This window comes from Malurus melanocephalus, unplaced genomic scaffold (assembly GCF_030028575.1).
Source record: "Malurus melanocephalus ecotype Western Australia unplaced genomic scaffold, MMel_1.1 scaffold_841, whole genome shotgun sequence".
Lineage (NCBI taxonomy): Eukaryota > Metazoa > Chordata > Aves > Passeriformes > Maluridae > Malurus > Malurus melanocephalus.
Window position 1 is genome coordinate 119,123 of NW_026624073.1, and position 18,222 is coordinate 137,344.

At 42.4% G+C, this 18,222-nt stretch overlaps 1 protein-coding gene across 1 annotated transcript in view; it reads right to left on the minus strand.

The window, feature by feature from the left end:
* LOC130585176 (dedicator of cytokinesis protein 1-like) overlaps positions 1–18,222 on the minus strand; it is a gene marked incomplete at its 5' end in the record, with an annotated part of 68,728 nt that overhangs the window by 9,957 nt on the left and 40,549 nt on the right. Inside the window, 6 exons of the mRNA XM_057385557.1 lie at positions 2,075–2,225; positions 7,169–7,367; positions 9,430–9,575; positions 11,322–11,459; positions 15,431–15,514; positions 16,168–16,344. Of these exons, the coding sequence (XP_057241540.1) occupies positions 2,075–2,225; positions 7,169–7,367; positions 9,430–9,575; positions 11,322–11,459; positions 15,431–15,514; positions 16,168–16,344 (895 nt within the window). The remainder of the gene's footprint in view (positions 1–2,074; positions 2,226–7,168; positions 7,368–9,429; positions 9,576–11,321; positions 11,460–15,430; positions 15,515–16,167; positions 16,345–18,222) is intronic.

Consider the following 18,222-nt stretch of genomic DNA (forward strand, 5'->3'; position numbering starts at 1 on the left):
TGCATTTTGCATGATATTTTTTCAACTAACATGATAGAACTTCTTCCATGATAAAACTTGTAACTTCACCTAAGCCAAAGTGCTCCCAAAGGATGGTGGGACCATTTTTTTCAGGAATAACCGAAATCCTTGGTTTCTTTGAACAAATCTTTGGAGGATCCATGGAAAGGCAGGTGAGGAATGTTTTCAGCAGAGCTGCAGAGGAAACAAGGAGTGGAGGCAACTCTGCTTGAAGARCMTGGATGGAACCCAACTGTCCATGGAATGTGTCCTGCTCTGCTTCTCCCCCTTTCCCCRCATTCCCCAACTCCTGGAATTTCCTGCAGCCCCTGCTGTGCCCCTGCAGCCTGTCCATGGCACCTTCCCAACCCCATCCCATTGCAAGGCAGCAATAAATCCCTGCAAATGTGGGCAGAGCGTTCCCAGCCACAGTAACAGCTCATCAAACACCCTGAAAACGTGTTTGCATTTATCTGGACTCTGTTTAGTGGAAGAACAAGATCCCATCATGCAAATCCATGATTTGCCCAAGTCTCTAATCTTTCCCAGAGTTCACTGAAATCCAGGGAGGATCTACCCTGGTATTGAACAAAAGTTTCGGGAATTTCCAGTGTTGTCTCAAGAAAATCTAAAGTCTATTTACTGCAAATCTATGAACTTCCTCCTGCCCAGTTCAGGTAAACTGCACCCCAGTACCACGTTCACTACACAAACAATGCCCCAGCATTTCTGGGTGCCCTCATTATTCATTGATATTCATTATTCGAGGTGGTTCATGGGATCAGTGTGCTCTGAATATTCACTCCTTGCTGGACACTGCCAGATATCAGTTAAGGGACTCCTTTTTCATCTCACTCTAATGATCCCATTTTACACTCCATTCTCCTAAACTGCCAGCTAACAAGCAGCCAGCATTGCTTAGCAACCCATTAACTGCTTTTAGCCAATTTGGGCTCCGAAGGAACTTCTTTATCCTTGGTGTTCCTAAAAAAAAATTTATCACTGTAATTTCTCAAATGATTATGGACCAGTGCAATAAGATGAGTCTATTTTTTGTAACACCCACCAATCTCCAGCACATGAATATTCTCAGAAATACCTGTGAACTTCAGACATTTCTTACAAAGAGAAATCAAATTAAGTGCTAATAAAATGTACATATGAACAAATAATCCAATTAAAAATATATATTTTGCAGGAGAATATATCTTTTACTTCTCGATATTCCCAGTTTCTAGCATCCTGGTAGTTTTTGGCTATAAAATTGTAAAGAAAGGTGAGAGCTACGGGTTCATCATAATCAAAATATTTGCTTTGGTTGTCTGACTATTTAAGGGAAAAAAATTTCAACTACCAAAACCAATAAATAAAACCTTGATGGAGCAAGATTTGTTTCTTAAGACTGACCATCTGTTCTCCTTACTACCACTGAACTCTTGACCACTGCAGGATTTGGGYACATGTATCAAAAAGAATTTTTTTTTTCCTTTTTGTCACACGCTGGCAGCTGCAAACTCAGAATAACAGGTTTTGGGAAAGAGTACTGGGAAAGAAATAGGTGTTGGATCACTCCCAGCTTTGCAATAGGGTTTGCTGCAGAATGAAGCAAACAGATGATATTTTACAGAAAAAAACTGAGTGAAAGATGTCAATGTCAAACAAAAAACTACTTCAAAAAGACTGACCTTTATTTTCCCTTCTGGCTTGTACTCACAACATATCAAAGACATRTTTTTTTAACGTACAATTACAAAAAAACTATTGCTTTTTAAGCCTTTATGCTTCGAACACTCAATACAGGATCAAATACAACATGAATTTTTGACTGTTATTCTGCACCTAATTAATTGTTAATGATTACATGAAAAGAAACTGTTTCAMTGCAACAATTTTGCCTGCTTTTGTCAAAAGGTGAAACCATTTTTTCGGCAAAGGTATGAGGTTAAGAAATATCTGGTGCAAGAAATGCCCTGGTGATGGCCAAAGGAGCGACTCGACTCAAAGCAGGGCGCAAAGAAATGCTGAGGAAATACATTCCACATGGAAAGGGAATCGATTTCCAGGGCAGCCTTACCGGGCTGGATGCTGAAGGCGAGTTTGGTCCGCGGGGTGATGGGTGGCGGTGTCAGCTGCGAGCCGGGCGGTGCCGGCGACACGGAGAAGCGACGCTCGCCCATGGCTGTCAGCACCTGGCTCTTGGGTCTCTGCGGCCTCAGGGGGCTGATCTGGGGGGAMACAACGGGGAGGGGTGTCATGATCTGCTCGAAACAAGCAGAAGTCGTGATGGTTCGTTAACTGAATCTCAGAGTGCAAAAGAGGAGGGACAAGTATTTATTCAAAATCATAAGCACTTTTATTGAGTGGCAACAACATGATTTATGCAATAGAAGAGGGTGAGAGGGAGAAAAAGAGAGAGAGTGAGAGAGAGAGGGTGGGGTTATAGCTACCAACGGCTCCAACAAAATCCTCGAGGTCTGGATCCCATCGATTCATCTTCATCTGTGGGAAGTACTCGTAGGGATTTTCTCTGAAAGCCTCTTATAGTCTTTTCGAAAGTGTGCAGCAGCTGTCCAAGAGGTCCCAATGCAGGGGAAATTGGCCAAGAGTTGGGGAAAGATTGCCCATTGTTTTGTCAGGTGTACAGCACAAACCATGCAGCTCTCCTCCACGACGACGTGGTCCACTGGGGCTTACACCTTGTTCAGCAGCCTGAGCACTGCCACCTGGCAGACATCCCACCTTGATCTGGCCCAGACTTCTTTGAGCAAAAGTCCCCCTTCTTCCCCCTTGGGGTTTTTGGGTGCTCAGTCTCTGTCCATCTCGAGGATCGTGAGGCAGATGAGGGACTGCTGTACCGTCTCTTACAAGGGGATGCTCAGGACTGAGTGTCAGAGCCTGAACGGCCGCGTTTCACCCTGAGCAGGGCGAGGGCAGGGCTGACGCCCAAAATTGCTGACCCACAGCTCCAGGTCCTTCCCTTCCCCCAAGGGATCCCAGCTCCCCACAGCCTGGCCTTAACAAATGTCCCAAACTCTTGGTTAATAACAGCTGAGGGAGTTCATAGCCTTACACCAGATTATACAGCGCCCAAAATCTTTATTTTTCCTCACACGGCTCTACTTTCCTGTTAAAATTTCTCTCTTTAATCCTTTGCAGGTGRAACTCTCTTCTGATGAAGACATCATCTGTCCAGAAACGTTTTCTTGGTGGTTCCTGGCTTCGCTTACATTTAATTCACTGAAACATCCCATTTTTTGCTCTGGCTGCYTCATAATCCATTCAAATTTCCCATCAGAAACCCTCAAAAGATATTTGTAATCTGATGGGCAACTCATGCTTTAGTAAAGGTAATTCTTTTGACTGAGTTTAATTCTGAGCTCGACTGATGTTCCCCATTCACCACCCCCATAGTAACAGTGAAAAAAGGAGCTTTTCATTTCCAGCAGATCCCMGAAAATGGAGCAGCAGCCTGAAGTTAAGAGGGGAATTACTCCAAGGTGCTGCACTGAGACAGAACAGAAAGTGCCAGCAGCAATCCAGGCTTGTTCAAAGGGTTTTGTCATTTCCCARTGTTTGGGTTTTTATGAAGAATGTTGTGAAGGAGAAACCTGAAATGACGTAGAAATGCTTCCTTTTGTTTTCAGAAAACAAACCCTAAAGGGCTTTGCATCAAAGGYTGTGCCTGTGAGACCCTTCTACAACAAACGGATGTACCTTTCCTTGGAAAGTTCATCAAGACCTCGGGGTAACCTCTCAGAAATTTTCTGATGCTAAAATTCAAATCCTAGAGACTCCAAAAGTTTCTGCTTTCCAGATCCTTTAAAGCGTATTTTTARTAGAATGGATAAGCAAAGCAATCACTTTTTCAGGGGCAGGTAATTATAAAAAAAACAACGAAGGAAAATATGTTAATTGGGGAGAGAAACAGGCCAGGATCAAGAGAAAAACCAACTGCAGTCAGTTCCCAAGTTAACCCTGTCTGCAGCTCCTTAAACAAATGTTGACTTCTCCTGTGATTGACAATCCTTGGCCTCCTCYGACAGCTCCACATCAATCCCAGATCTGCTGAGGAATATGAGYTCTTGGGAGGCCACCAATCCATAACGAAGCCACTGCTAATTTTTTTTTTGGTCTAACGAAGGGCAGATCAATGGTGAGTGATGTCAGACACCACTGAATCRATAAAATCCAGCCTTTTCTTCTGATTTCCAACACGAGCCTTCAAGTGCTCTGGTAACTACCTGACCTCAGCTCCTGGGATCAAAGCACTAACGAGGACAATTTCTGCTGAAGAAGCTGATGTGATACTTAAAAGCAGATAATAAATCTCTAGGAAACTATGAAGATATTCCTGCTCATCTTCACATACTGAAGTGCTTCATTTATCTCTGTTATCTTGTGTAATTAAGGCCTGAGGTTTGATCAGTCAATAAATTCATGGTGAGTACAGTGAAATTTGGGAAGGAGTATTTAAACCACGCAATTAAACGGCCTCTGAATGCTCCTTTTCAAAGCAAATGTAAAAGCTGCTTGAAATAATTYTGCAGTTTGAGAAGCTCCCCATGTWCTTCCAGGATGATTCATTTGATTGGAAAAAAGAAGATCCTRCATAAGACTGGAAACCTTCGTTTCTTTAGACAATGTCGTTGGAAAGAGCAGCAGAAGCTCTGCAGGGATGGGAATGGCCATTGGTTGGCATTTCTCTCGTTTGGTATTACCTGTCAATTTGCCTTCTGCTGTAAAATMCCCAAATATTTCAGAAGTCAGAACTCAAAATCTGTTAGAAAATTCACCAAATAACTGAAGTGTAATAATTGAATGAGTGACAGCAGAAYGAGCTGTAAAATTCTCAGCAGAATTAACCCAACATCTATAATAAAAAACTTAGTAACTAATGGTATTAATTACTAAAATCTTACTTTAGAAACTTTTAAAAGCTTAATTTCCATTTCTAGTCAAATCTGTACTCCAAACTTTTTCTAAAAAAAAGCCAATCTTCTTTTTTTCCCCTGTCCATTTCATCACCTCTTTTTAACCCAGCAAACTTTCTGCTYCCACATTTCTCATGTAGGACAGCCCAAATTTCTTTTTCTTCATACGACACTTATTGCAACTTCAAAAGGGAATTTACACACAAACACTGAACAATGGCAAACCTGAATTCCTACCACAAATTTCCCTTTGTAGCATTGACAGGGGATGCCTCCAGCACGGAAAAATTTTAGGACAAATTTTATCCTTAAACTCCTTGATGTTATCTGTTCAAAATTCCATAAGACAGCAGCGGGAATTGGGCAACCACTCATGTAAACTCATCTTAGGAGCGTGGTTCTTCTGCTTCACCTAAAAATGAACCCCCCAGACTCCAAACATCCTGAATCAACTTGATCGTTTTGGAGCTCGCCGAGGCTCTTGCAGAGGCTGAAAAGGGAGAGTTTTTCTCTCAACAGTAAACTCCTTTTCATATTATTGATCTGTGCACTTGAAGAAGCTCAAAGTAACTGTAAGTAACCGGTTCTGACAGTTAATTTCCTTCCCTCTCCATCACCAGGGGAATATTGCCCACACCAGTCRGGCGCTGAAAGCTCTTGACTGGGAACACTGGAAAAAAACTTGAGTTAAACCACGATGGGCTTTGATGGTTTTTTTCTCCTCGGATGACAAATGGGAATTTGCCCTGAAGGGTGATGCTGCCCTCCTTCCCAGATAGAATTTGCTTTTTTTCCAGTCATAAACAAGCTTTTCCAAAGTCCAAGACCTCAGAGAGCTGACAGTGACCTTATGATGACTCCAACTGGCTCCCCAGAATCCTTGGATGCCTCCCAGCTGCTCCAACTGACTCAGCTGCCCTGAAATACAATTTGTTCCTTCTGTGACATYCCACAGGATCTGCTGGTCCGTTTGGGATCTGGGAGATGCCAGGGGAAGTCCTGTCACTGCTGTTCTCAGTCAATTCAGTCAAAATACAGCTGCTGCAAGGTGCWAATCCAAATGTGCTGCAGCACAACCATGAGACACAGAAATCTGTGCAAAATGATGCTCACCTGGCTGGCTCTGGCAGGAAGAATCTCCATTTAAACAAACCAAGGCTCATCCAAAATTTACAGAAGTCAATGGCAAAACTCATTGGTTTCAAAGGTAAAAAGCCTGAGAGCCCCAGATGGGATTTTACTGGAGATTTTGACTGAGCACATTAAACAAAACAACTTTGATTTTTCAGGGTGTCACCAGACAAGTGTGAGAGATTAACTCATCTCTGGGTGGAAAAGGAGGGGAAAATCCAGAAAACAGAGGAAGTGCAGCTGAACATTTAAATAATATTTCCCTATAAATCCCAAACCGAAAGAATTACAGGATCCACTTATCACAAGTGAGAGAAAAATCATTTCAAAATCCAATGTAAATGCCACAGCTCCAACAAGACTGCTGAGCGAAAAGTTGGCTCTACAAGTACAAAATCTTCAAAAGACCATTACATTCATTTCTGGGAGGCAAGTTTTAAACCCTGGCCTCCAAACAGGTGTCCAGGCAGAGATTTGGAGGTCACAGTCAGTTCAYGYTCTCCCCGCTCCAGCTTTAGCAATCGCTGCTTTCAATTTCCCAGCTCCAACTTCTCTCAGGTTACCTAAGCCTTGAGGACAGTTCCAGYGAATTAAATCCACGCCAAGAAGAGAGGGTTTAAGGGAGATATGGCCTGGGTTTAATATCCTTACACACAGGAACTGCTCGGGATTTGCTGCTCCCAGCAGCCCTTGGAGAACACGCRAGCGCCGCTGGAATGACCTTGGAAWATCCATCCCCCAAAMCCTGTCCAGTGAAACAGAGAGACCATCCATATCCAGAGGGAAACATCCATCCCAAAGGCTGCTGGGATCATGGTATTTATTTCAGTTATGCTGTACCATCTCCTCCTTTTATCCACCAGTCACACAGAGCTTTGGGTGAAGATTTTCAGAGGATCTTTCCCCACTGTAAATCAAATCTGTGTTTTTGATTCATTAGCATGTACATTAACAGCGTACATTAACATTGTAGTGAGGCCTCTCAGAGTTATTTTTGGTCTACAAAGTAACTAAACGGTAAATAAAAAAAAAATCAACATTCTGATTTCAAAGGACAGGGAACACAGCTCAGAATTAGATAAAGCATTCCTGGCTAATAAAGTTACCGTTTCTGAAAGGATCACTGCTTCAGCCTGCTGCAGAGAAATATCAGTAGATTTAAATTCTTTATCAAATATCTCTTGATGCTTGCTGTTCCTCTTCTCCTTCTTCTTTTCCTTTTTATCTTTATCTAGGTCATCCTTGTCCAATTTATCTTGCGACCTAGAATGCATCTTTTTWGGCAGGAGGGGCTCCAGCACGAACCTAAAGGAAAATGTTGTTGCTCAGATCAATAAAATGCTATTTTCAAACCATCTAATTTTTATTTACATGTTTCCCCAAGCCTCGCTTGAGTTAATGACYCTTTGCTAATCCAGGAAAACTCATTAGAGGGAGAAGGAGGGGGCAGAAGGTCATAACAATCATAATTGTCTTATAATAAAAATTACTGCAGAACTGCTGGAGAAGCAGAGCTGTGGATTTCCCTGCTCTGCAGTAAATTTATTGGTTTATGGCTACAGGAACTCCTGAATTTCACGCAAAAAATGAGTTTTTCATTCAGCTCCACCACTCTCCRTGCTGTGGCACCTGGGAAATTGAGTGCCACCCCTGCCATGGCAGGGACACCTCCCACTGTCCCAGGCTGCTCCCAGCCCTGTCCAGCCTGGCCTTGGACACTGCCAGGGATGAGGCATCACTTCCAGGCATGGAGCATTCTAAGCTAAACAAGGTATTTTATGATTTATTTTATATTCTAAATGCAAAAAATCACCAAGATCCCACCTAGACAGAATTACACTGGTGGGTTTTAAGACTGTCTCAAACCAACACATTGCAAAACCAAAACCAAACCARAAATTCYCAACCAAGGACTCTTTTAGCACTGCAGGGAGCTGCAAGCAGGTACAGGCCACAGTCTGTGCTGGGAAATAATGGAATATTCMTATTTCACACAATTTGCAGGGACATTATCCCAATTCGCTCCATTAGCAGCAATGTCCAGCGACAATATCCCAAATTATTATTATTTTTCATTGTTGTTTCCACTCTACATAAGCTCATTGATGGGAAGACGCTCAAACCAGCACCTGCAACAGCMGTCCCTGAGCCATTTTCCTGAATTTTCCAGAACCAAAGCCAAAATCCCACCATTTTTTTTCTGAGACAAAACAAAGTTGCCCACTAACGTGGGATGGTTGTCCTGCCCAAGTTGCAGCAAGGCAACTTTGTGGTGAATGAGTGAACATTTAGGATCACCTCTACTGTCCCACAGTGATAGCAATGKATTTCATTTTAATTGATGCCTTCAGTCTCTGGTCAGGTCATAACTCCCCTCTGAAGGCTCACAAGAGTTTCCAGCACATCCCTGTAAGCCAGCAGCCCTTCAGAAGACTTTTAAAACCTGCTGCCTCGGTTAAATATTGCATTTCTGGCTTACAGGGGTGCCCGAGGGAAGGAAGAGGGAGAAGGGACTTGTGAGGCTGCACGGAAAGCCCAGACAGCAAACAGATTATTTTGCTCTTTGAGGGCTGTGACTGTGAGACAGGGCTTATCAACAGAATTCCCAGGTCTCATGTGAAATATCTTGATAAGTCTTGAAGCACAATCTTGCCATAAGCAGCTTTTGCTCTGGCAGCCCAAGTGAGAAGCTGTGATTGAGCTYTCAGCTAATCCTTCCTGYCCCCATGGAGGCCTGGCTGTACCCCCAGCCTGCAGAGCATCCYTTCTGCACTGACACACCTGTGATACCYRAAAAAGGGGGATTTATCTCCTCTCKGGGRTTTTTGTTGTTKTTTGAAGGTTTTGTTTAAGTTGGTTAAAGAAGGCAAAAAAGAGCATTCTGTTTATCTCTGTTAGGAAACGGAGACCTGGAGAGAAACGTCTCCATGGGTTGGGGGTTTTGGACAATATTAGGCTGTCACTTAAAAGAATCCTGGAGTGGTGTGGGATGGAAGGGATCTCAAACTCATCCAGTTCCATGGCAGGGACACTTCCACTGTCCCAGGCTGCTCCAAGGCCTTGGGCACTCCAAGGGATCCAGGGGCAGCCACAGCTTCTCTGGGCACCCTGTGCCAGGGCTGCCCACCCTATAGGGAACAATTCCTGCCCAAAATCCCATCCATCTCTGCCCTCTGGCAGTGTGACCCCATCCCTTGTCCCGATTCCCTCTCCAGGCTCTCCTGGAAAGGTCTCTGAGCTCTCCCTGGATCTTTCTCCTGTCCATGTGAGCCCCCCCAGCTCTCCCAGCCATTCTCAGCTCTGAGTTCTGGGAATGCCGAGCACCCTCCAGCCCCAGAGACCCCCCTGAGGAGGATTCCTTACTCACCCATCAGAGCCAGGCCGGGATGGGGTGCTGTCTGAGGACAGGGAGGACACAGAAGCCACGGACAGGGGCCGGGATGACGATGGCATGGTGAAGGACCTGACCATGGAGCGGGGCCGGCTGCCCCTCCGCTCGTCCAGACCCGCCAGCTGCAGCCAAGAAACGCCACATCTCACTGCTTCAATCCCAAAAAAGCTCAGAGCCACGTGCCAGAGGTAGCGTGGAAAGGTTCCATGGATTTTTTTCCATGTAGGGTTTGATATTATTTAATTAATTAATTAATCAATCAYATGCACTACATTGTGGTTAACAACAAAAAAACAGGCTCTAAAGGAAATCCATCCAAATGACTGGAGAGAAACAGTTAGGTCCTCATAWGAATAATTTTAAGCATATTCCAGCAATTCATTTGTTTCAGTGGTATTTCCATGCTTTTTCCCATCTTCCCTTTAAAAAAGAAACTTTMTACAAATAATTTTTTAATCCATCCCTGCCATTGTCGTGACTGCCCTGTCAATACATTTAAATGAAGCGAACTTTCTAAAACCAAAAAAAAATCCAAAGTAAAAACCCACAAGGAGAAATTTTATGTCAAAAACATCAGGAGAGCTGATTTTACAMAGTGGCACCAGGTTAAGAAGAAAATAAATGAAAGTTTTGTTCTTGTTTCAGACAATTTCAGAGTTCTGAATATTTCTCCAGGCTTTGTCAGTCATTAATAACTGATATATGCATAAAATAATTGAACTCTTTCAGTCAACAAATAAGAAGCTCATGCTGTTTAATTACAGGTGTATTTTCCACCCTGTCAACTACTGGTAAATTGGCCTTGTACAAGGAAGACAGAAGCGATAAAACTCCATCAATCCTGAAAGTTCTTACTGGTGGTAGAGTGAAATTAGGGAGATAACRCCACTTTCCAGTCATCTCTCTGCTGATGGAAATGGGTACTACTGAAGTGACTGACATGCAGCCATCATTAATGGTAATTAGTCCTGTTCTGCCTGGGAATAAATTACTGTTTGAACTTTTTCCTGAATATATAAATTTGCACGATGGGATTGGAAGGAACACAAACAGAACACCAAAGGATGCCATGAAGGCTGGCACATTCCCTGTAGGATCTCAGTTCTCAGTRTTATGTCACTGCTCTAGACAGAATCCCAAAATTATTTAGGGTGGGAAAGCCCTCTGAGAGTGAGTCCAAGCTGTGCCCAATGCCCACCTTGTCATCATCATTTAATCTCACCCAATCCATGTATTTTTGACTAAATTATCAAGTGTTCTAGCCTGAATTACAAAGCCTTTTGCTTTCTTTGTTCTGACCTTCCTTCACTCTCAACACTCAAAAGCAGAAYAAACCTCCACAGGAAACACCGGGAATTCTTGGCTTTCCTTTAAGGATAAAGCAGCAGCAGGAAAGAGTTTGTAGGAATGAGAAAAGCAGGAATTTCATTCCTTTTAAACTCATGAAAAAGGAGCTGTGGTTTCCTTGCCTGCCCACACTCTACCCCAGAGCAGAACAGCCCTCGCTTCCCTCAAGGAATTCCACCTGTGGAAAGGTGACATTCAGCTCCAACACAATCCTGCTAAGTGCCCGTTTTTAAATCTATTTTTGTAACCCAAATCCTTCAAAACTGAAGGATTATCTTGACTTTCAAGAAACGGAGGCGGGCAGCTCAGAAATCGCTCCCGTGCTCGGAAATGAAAGCACCGAGGCTTCCTTGACATCTCTGCTCTCATCTGCTCAGCATTCCACAATTGGACAATCCTGGGAACAACCAGCACTGCTGCACCTACACTGCTTTTCTTGCTCAATGGAACTGGCACGCAAAATACACAAAAATTAAAGAAATTGTCGCTATTTAGGAAGGAGGAAGTTGAGAGATACTCACGATGGCGCGGACGCCGTACTGCTTTTCCACCTTGTCCTTGAGCTGCCTGAAGCAYGCCTCCATCCTCTCGTGGAACGGCCTCAGTGCTTCTGTCACCTTCTCCCCGTGGATGCGGATGCCCTCGGCCAGGAATGGGATCTGCAAAGTGGAATTTGGCTGTTTCACCCCACCCAGCCCTTCCTGAGCTAAGGGAGGGGACAACGCTCCCACAGGAGGGGAAGAACTCATGGAATAAWAATAATATTAGTGATAAGAGCAATAATAATGATCATTATAACACTAATAATAATAGTAATTATAATAACAATTATTTTAAAAGAGCATCAATAACAAAAATACTAAAGAATTATTATTATCATCACAGTGACCATCATCATTCATTGTATATGAGAAACAACACGATCTAAAGACTCGTTCTCCATGATTTCCCTTTTGCTCTGTTGAGCAAAATCCTTTAAATTGAATAAACCCCTAATTCTGCCCAGAAATCCCATAGTGGATTTATCCCACAGCCCAAGCCCTCCTGGGATATTCCACTCTCAAGCCCCCACAGATTCTGTGTTTTAAAACACCMAACTGATGGATGATGAGTCTCACACCAAGTTATTAATATCAACTCCTTTCCCAGTTCCATGAGAATAAAACCATGAAGAAGAAAATAGTTTATGTTTCCTTTAATAAATGCTATTTCTAAAGCTGCAAATGAGCTCCATCCTTGGACAGATATATATTGCAGAGCAATATTTATTAATAAAACATACAGTTTTATATGCTACACAGTTCTCCTTAGAAAAATTATTTTATTTGCTCTGGGAAGAAAACAGTGGAGGAAAAAAATTAAATTAATTCTCTTTTGTAACTGAAAATAATCATTTATCTTCAAGGCTTCTGTCACAAAATATCCATGCCAGCACAGGATTATATAATTAGTTCCTAGTGTGGAGGTGTAGCTGACCTTTGGAAATGTTTTAAGAGAGACATTTTCATTCCCACAGCTACCCAGACACACCATTAGAGTTTTCTACCTCCAGCTCAGGAAAAATATTTCCTCTTCCAGGTCCGTTTCAGCCCACACAGTGCTCTGATTCTAACTCAGATATTCTCTGCAGCAATCAAGCTGAGAGGCTTCTTCTTAATAATTCATAATTAAATCATAATACTGATTAAAACCAGATTTTTCTAATAAGACTGAGCAGCAATCAGAAGGAGCAGCTTTATTAGTAMGGAGAATAATAAATACACAGATGAATTACAGATGAACAAACTCAAGAAATCTTATCAAAATGATTCTCTGTGATTTGGCACCGTTTAAATGGACAGAGCTTCTTCTCCTAAAGGACTACAAAGAAAAGAATAATGATTTTTTTTTTTTTTTAATGTAGTGGCTTTTATTTATAACCACATGGATTTGCACTCGACAAAAATTAAACATCAAACTAGAAAGTTTCCCTGCTCTGAATAAATAAATCAATTTCTAAATTTTYGTAATTATCCAGCCACATTGTGACCCTTCTGCTTGGGAGGAMTAAGTGGTCATTTAATTGTTGACATTTGAAATGGATTATTTTTTAAAAAAATGGAATTACCACGGTGAAGCACATGTGGGGTCTGAGGCTTCAGCTCTGAGATMATTTTGTGAGCTGAAAATGCACAAAGGAACCTGTCCAAAGGATCAGCCACGTCAAGGATGGAAAACTGAGCAACAGGGAGTAAATGGCATTATTTGTAGGGAAAATATGTGGGGGGAGAAGGAGGAGAAGGAGGAGAAGGAGGAGAAGGAGGAGAAGGAGGAGAAGGAGGAGAAGGAGGAGAAGGAGGAGAAGGAGGGAACACTAAATTTGATTTTCTTTACCAGAAGTTGAAATTCATAAATTTCCCACAGCTTTGCTGCAGAACAGCGTGAAGTTGCTGAGTCAGGACATTTGGCCTCTCTGCCCAACTCCACTGAATCCTTCAAACATTTACCAACTGCAGGGAGAACTTTCCAACTGCTCTGCCATCTCTGTCTCACCTTCTTCTACCAACTTCCAAATTCTTCCCCTGTCTCCTTTCCAGACTGACACAAGGAAATGTGCTGAGGAGTGACACGGAATTTTATCATGAATCTTTGTCAGAGGCAGAATTTTGCCACATTCAGGATATTCCAAATCAACTTGGCCTTGGAGAAAGGGCACTTTCTTTTTTCATAACTCCACTTTTGGCTGATTTTAAAATTTTATAAACTTCCATTGCAACTTCAAATTATTCCCTGATTTGTTTTCCCCCTTTTTTTTTTTTTAAATCTTGATCTGCTCGGCTGAAAAGACTGAAAAAACGACATTGGTTTGAATTATTAAATTAATCTCTGAAAACAATCCTTCAGAACAAGGGTACCATAAAATATGATCACAAAACCTTCGTTAGGTATGCAGCAGTTCTTTCATCTCTGCAGAAGGAGCACAAGGGCCTGATTTGTCATGGTATTTTTCTGTTTTAGTGTGCTGTAAATACATTAGCTAAATTCACAGTGACTGAGGTCATCAATCATTCATTTTCCCACCTTAATTCCAATCAATCATTTCATTATCTTCATGTTAAAATAAGAGATCAGCTGGAAATAGTGTGGTTGCATGGGAAGGTTTCTTTGCCTAATTTGGAAAAGCACCAAGAAGGACAAAAATGGGCCTGGCTTTGCTAATGGAATTGATCTGAGTTAACAGCAGAGAAAAACAAAATGTACACCTAAAATTCACAGGAATTATGGAAGGAAAATATCCTGAACTGCACAGCATGAGGGAGAATGAGGTAAGGGGAGAGAAAAATATTAAATCTAACTGGTCAGCTGATAATACAATTGTCAGGCTCCTGGTTCACATATCCAGATTGATTTATACAGCAGGGAGAGAATTCCAYGGGATTACAAAACCCCGAGCCCCGCATTATTGAAAAACGAAAATTCCTTTTTGCTTTCAATCACTGCCAGCCCATGATGAATTCAGCCCCAGCCTCCCTTCCAAGGCTTCCACACACATCCCTCCCCCAATATTTGGGAGCTGATTCCACCCGGCTGGAAACTGAAATAATCTGAGAGGAAATTTAAATTTTAGCATACCCTAAATGTATATAAAACATCCAAGGTAACTTGAAAGCACTGAAATAATAAAAATAATTCTTGATCCCTTTTCTCTGTTTTTCTGGTTCCTGTTGTTTTGGAAGTACAAAACAGGATGGGAAATCACACGTTTAGAAGCCCTGAATAATTAAAATCCAATGTGATCAGCCAYCATCCCTATTTTCAAACTGTGATATTATTTTAATACACAAGTGTCACCAAAGTGAGCCTTGGCTGGGGGAAAGTGTGTTTGGAATTCATTTGAAGTATCACTCTCAGAGGCAAAGACACAGAGCTGACACCAAGTCAGTCTTCTGGGACCAAATTATTTTCCTCTATAAAACTTAAAGCTTATAAAACCTAATCTTGTCTAAAAGCTCACAAGAAAATAAAGAATTTTTTTTTTCCCCCAGACCAAAAGGAGTTTTTATTCACTGATAGTTTTATGGCCTTCAGAGGATATTTTATTTTTGAATTCTGTTGCTTTGGTTCTACCACCCCTAAGATTGAAATCTACAGAAATGTAAATGATTCCCTTTATTATAAAGTCAGAATTGAATATGAAAAGACAATGATTCACTTCCTTCTTCTGTGGGAAAAAAAAACATTTCCAATCAAACTGGTATTTTTTAGTTATCATAAAATGATCCTGAGAACATAGGAAAATGTCCAGTGTGTGACTATGGAACAAAATTAGAATCGTCTCTTCTTTGCCCTGAAAAATATTTTCTCATTTGATACAGATGGGAGATTTTCATGTATTAGGTTTAGAAAAAATAGAAAAAAAAGAAAGAAAAAAGAAAAKATGTTGATCGTATTTGTTCTCTGCAAGTTTATCCAAATGGGAAGTTATGTYAGATTTGAAAAGATGAACTTTAGCTCAAGTTCCAAGACAGATTTAAATGGCAAAGAAATGAATCCAAGGTGAGGAGTTTAAYGTGTGAATTTTCTCCAGAGTGGCACCAAACTGCCTTTCCACAGCAGCTGSCTCTGACAAACCTGACTTCCASYTTYTTACCTGCCAAGCAATCAGATCCTTCAGCTTTTCAATCTTGTCATGATCCTCTGGATGCTCGTGCATGTATTTCTCAGTAAAAAAAGCCTAATTGAGAGAGAGAGAGAAGTTATTTCAGAAAATGAAACATCTACTACCAGAAGAATGAGAGAAGGTAAATGAATCAACCCCAAAGTGCTGCAAAGGAACAGCTACAAACACAAAGGAAAAATGATGGAATCATGGAATCAGAATCACTGGATCAGAATCACTGGATCAGAATCACTGAATGACAGTGATTTGGGTTGGAAGGGACCTTAAAGATGCAGTGCCAGCCCTGCCAGGACAGGGACACCTCCCACTGTCCCAGGGAATAGGACAATGTCCAGCCTGGCCTTGGGCACTCAAAGGGATCCAGGGGCAGCCACAGCTTCTCTGGGCACCCTGTGCCAGGGCTGCCCACCCTACAGGGRACAATTCCTGCCCAAWATCCCATMCATCCCTKYCCYCTGGCASTGTGACCCCAYTCCCTGTGTCCTGTCCCTCTGTCCCTTGTCCCCAATATCTCTACACCTTTCCCATAGTTCCTCCAGGCTCTACAAAGCCACACTGAGCTCACCCCAGACCTTCTCCTCTCCAGCCTGACCAACCCCATCCTCTCCTCCCAGCAGAGCTGCTCYACCCTCCCCTGGAGCTCCACGTCCCCCCATGCTGGGATCAGCCCAGCAGCACTGGGACCCCATAGGGCACTTTGGTGTCACCTTCTCGTAGTTGGCAAAGCCACCCATGACAGCRGGGTCCACGATGCCGTTGAGCAGCATGGACAGGGGGTTGATGGGCAGGTTGGGGTCGTTGAGGTGCTGCTGCACCATGTTGTTGATCTTGTCGTTGGTCAGCTGCATGGTTTCGATGGCGTTCTCCAGGGGGCTGATCTCCACCTACAACCCAAACACAAGGAAGTTTTCCTCAAGGAGGAGAGTTTTTAATCTGTTCAGTGGGCAGAAATATCTCAGAACCGAGGTTACTGTGAGATTTTGGACCAGAAATTACCAGAAAGGGGTGATTTCAAACATCCAGATATTTGCTATCTCCTGCTGCAGTGAGTGATATGCTGATGAGTATCAGTGCAGGAAGTTAACTGCATTTTGCTGCTGCAGGAGGGATTACATCCCAGCACAACACCCAGAAAGGCTCTGGCAGCAATCACGTGAGGTTTTTGGAGGATTACRGAGAACAGCAGAGATTAAGGGTCCGTGAGTTTTAGCAGCACAAAGAAGATCCAGCTTAACGTAACAGTAAGAAAGAAATGATAACTTTAACGTGGATTTTTCTGATGGAAAATGTAATCCTAAGCCGCTCAAAAATCAAGAAGATATTTTAGCAGTGATTATTTTGGTGTGTTTCCAAGGACAGTGAGTTTAATATTTTGATGAGATGACATCTAAACTATCTGCTGCGCTTTTTCCCAAGAGGTCACATTTTCTTCATCTGAGCATAAAGAACAGAAAGGAGAAATTTTCTTTCTGCCACAGCCTGGACTTCAAGGAAGAGAGTCCTCAGATGTCTTCATGGAGTGAATTAGCTCTTCTGCTGTCTAAAACTTGATTCATTTTAATTGACTGACCTCCAGCTCTATTTTATGCCCAACTACTGAGTCTTTCAAAATATTCACGTTGAAAAAAACAGTATTAAAAGACTTTAAATATTAGTGAACGGGCTAAAAAATCTGTAACTTGCAGTGACCCAGAGCATGGAGAGTCCTCACAGGAAGACACAGCCTGCTTGTATGAAAAAAAATGATATGGCAGGGTGAGAAAAGGAAGGTTAATTGAGGGCTGTGAGGAAAATGCAAGTGTATATTTGATTACAGCCTCATTTGCATAAATGCTACATAAACAAAGCAGCACTTCTACCTGGCTATCAGTTGCTTACCCCGTTTCTGAGAAGCACTTCTAATCAAATCTCTTTAGTTGTTACTCTTACACCTGCCAGCTGATTAGATGGAGGATGTTTTAATTAGCATTTTGAGCAGCCTGCCTGCTGAATGCTGGTGGAAGGCAGGGGAGGAGCTGCTGCTTCTGCTGGGAACAGGGAGAGGGTCAGGCTCGGACACAGCCYCAAGTGCCACCGAGGAACGGGGACAGGAGAGTGGAGCCACCCTCAACATCTGATTGGGCYAGGGCTGCTGGGAACATCATGGATAAATTTAGCATTCTGCCATTTGTATTAATGGGCTTATAACTATGCAATAATGTGTTGATGAACCATTGCTTTTAAAGCTCTTGAGCATCGACAGAAATTAGCACTCATTGAGCTGACAGCTTTTTGACTTTTCTCTAGCAGCAATCATGGCTTTCTTTCCCGTTCTCCTCTCTTTTACTACTCTTACAACACTCCCTCTAATTTTTTAAAAGCAGATGAGGAATTGCAGTTGCCATCTCACTACTACAAACTGGGCTTTGGAGCCCAGGAAAAGCTATTTATGRTATCTGTAAACTCAGAGCCTTGTTCCCAGTGGCTTCCTGACTCTGGGCACTCCTCACTCTACCCAGGGAAAACAGGAATTCCATCCTCCTGGTCCATTTGAACCATTACACAATTCCAAGAAAAAAACTAAATAGGGATTAGCATTTGTGCTTTTTAAACCCAAGTGTGATTCAAAATTCAGTTTTTATTTCCCTGTCTGGTCTCAGCAAATTTTTCCCCTACAACTTCCCATGTCCAGCTGAAGCAATTCAGGTACAGAATAAGGAATGCTGGCCCCAAATTCCTGGCAGATAATGAAAATATTTTAAAGATTTAGGTAAAAGTACTCT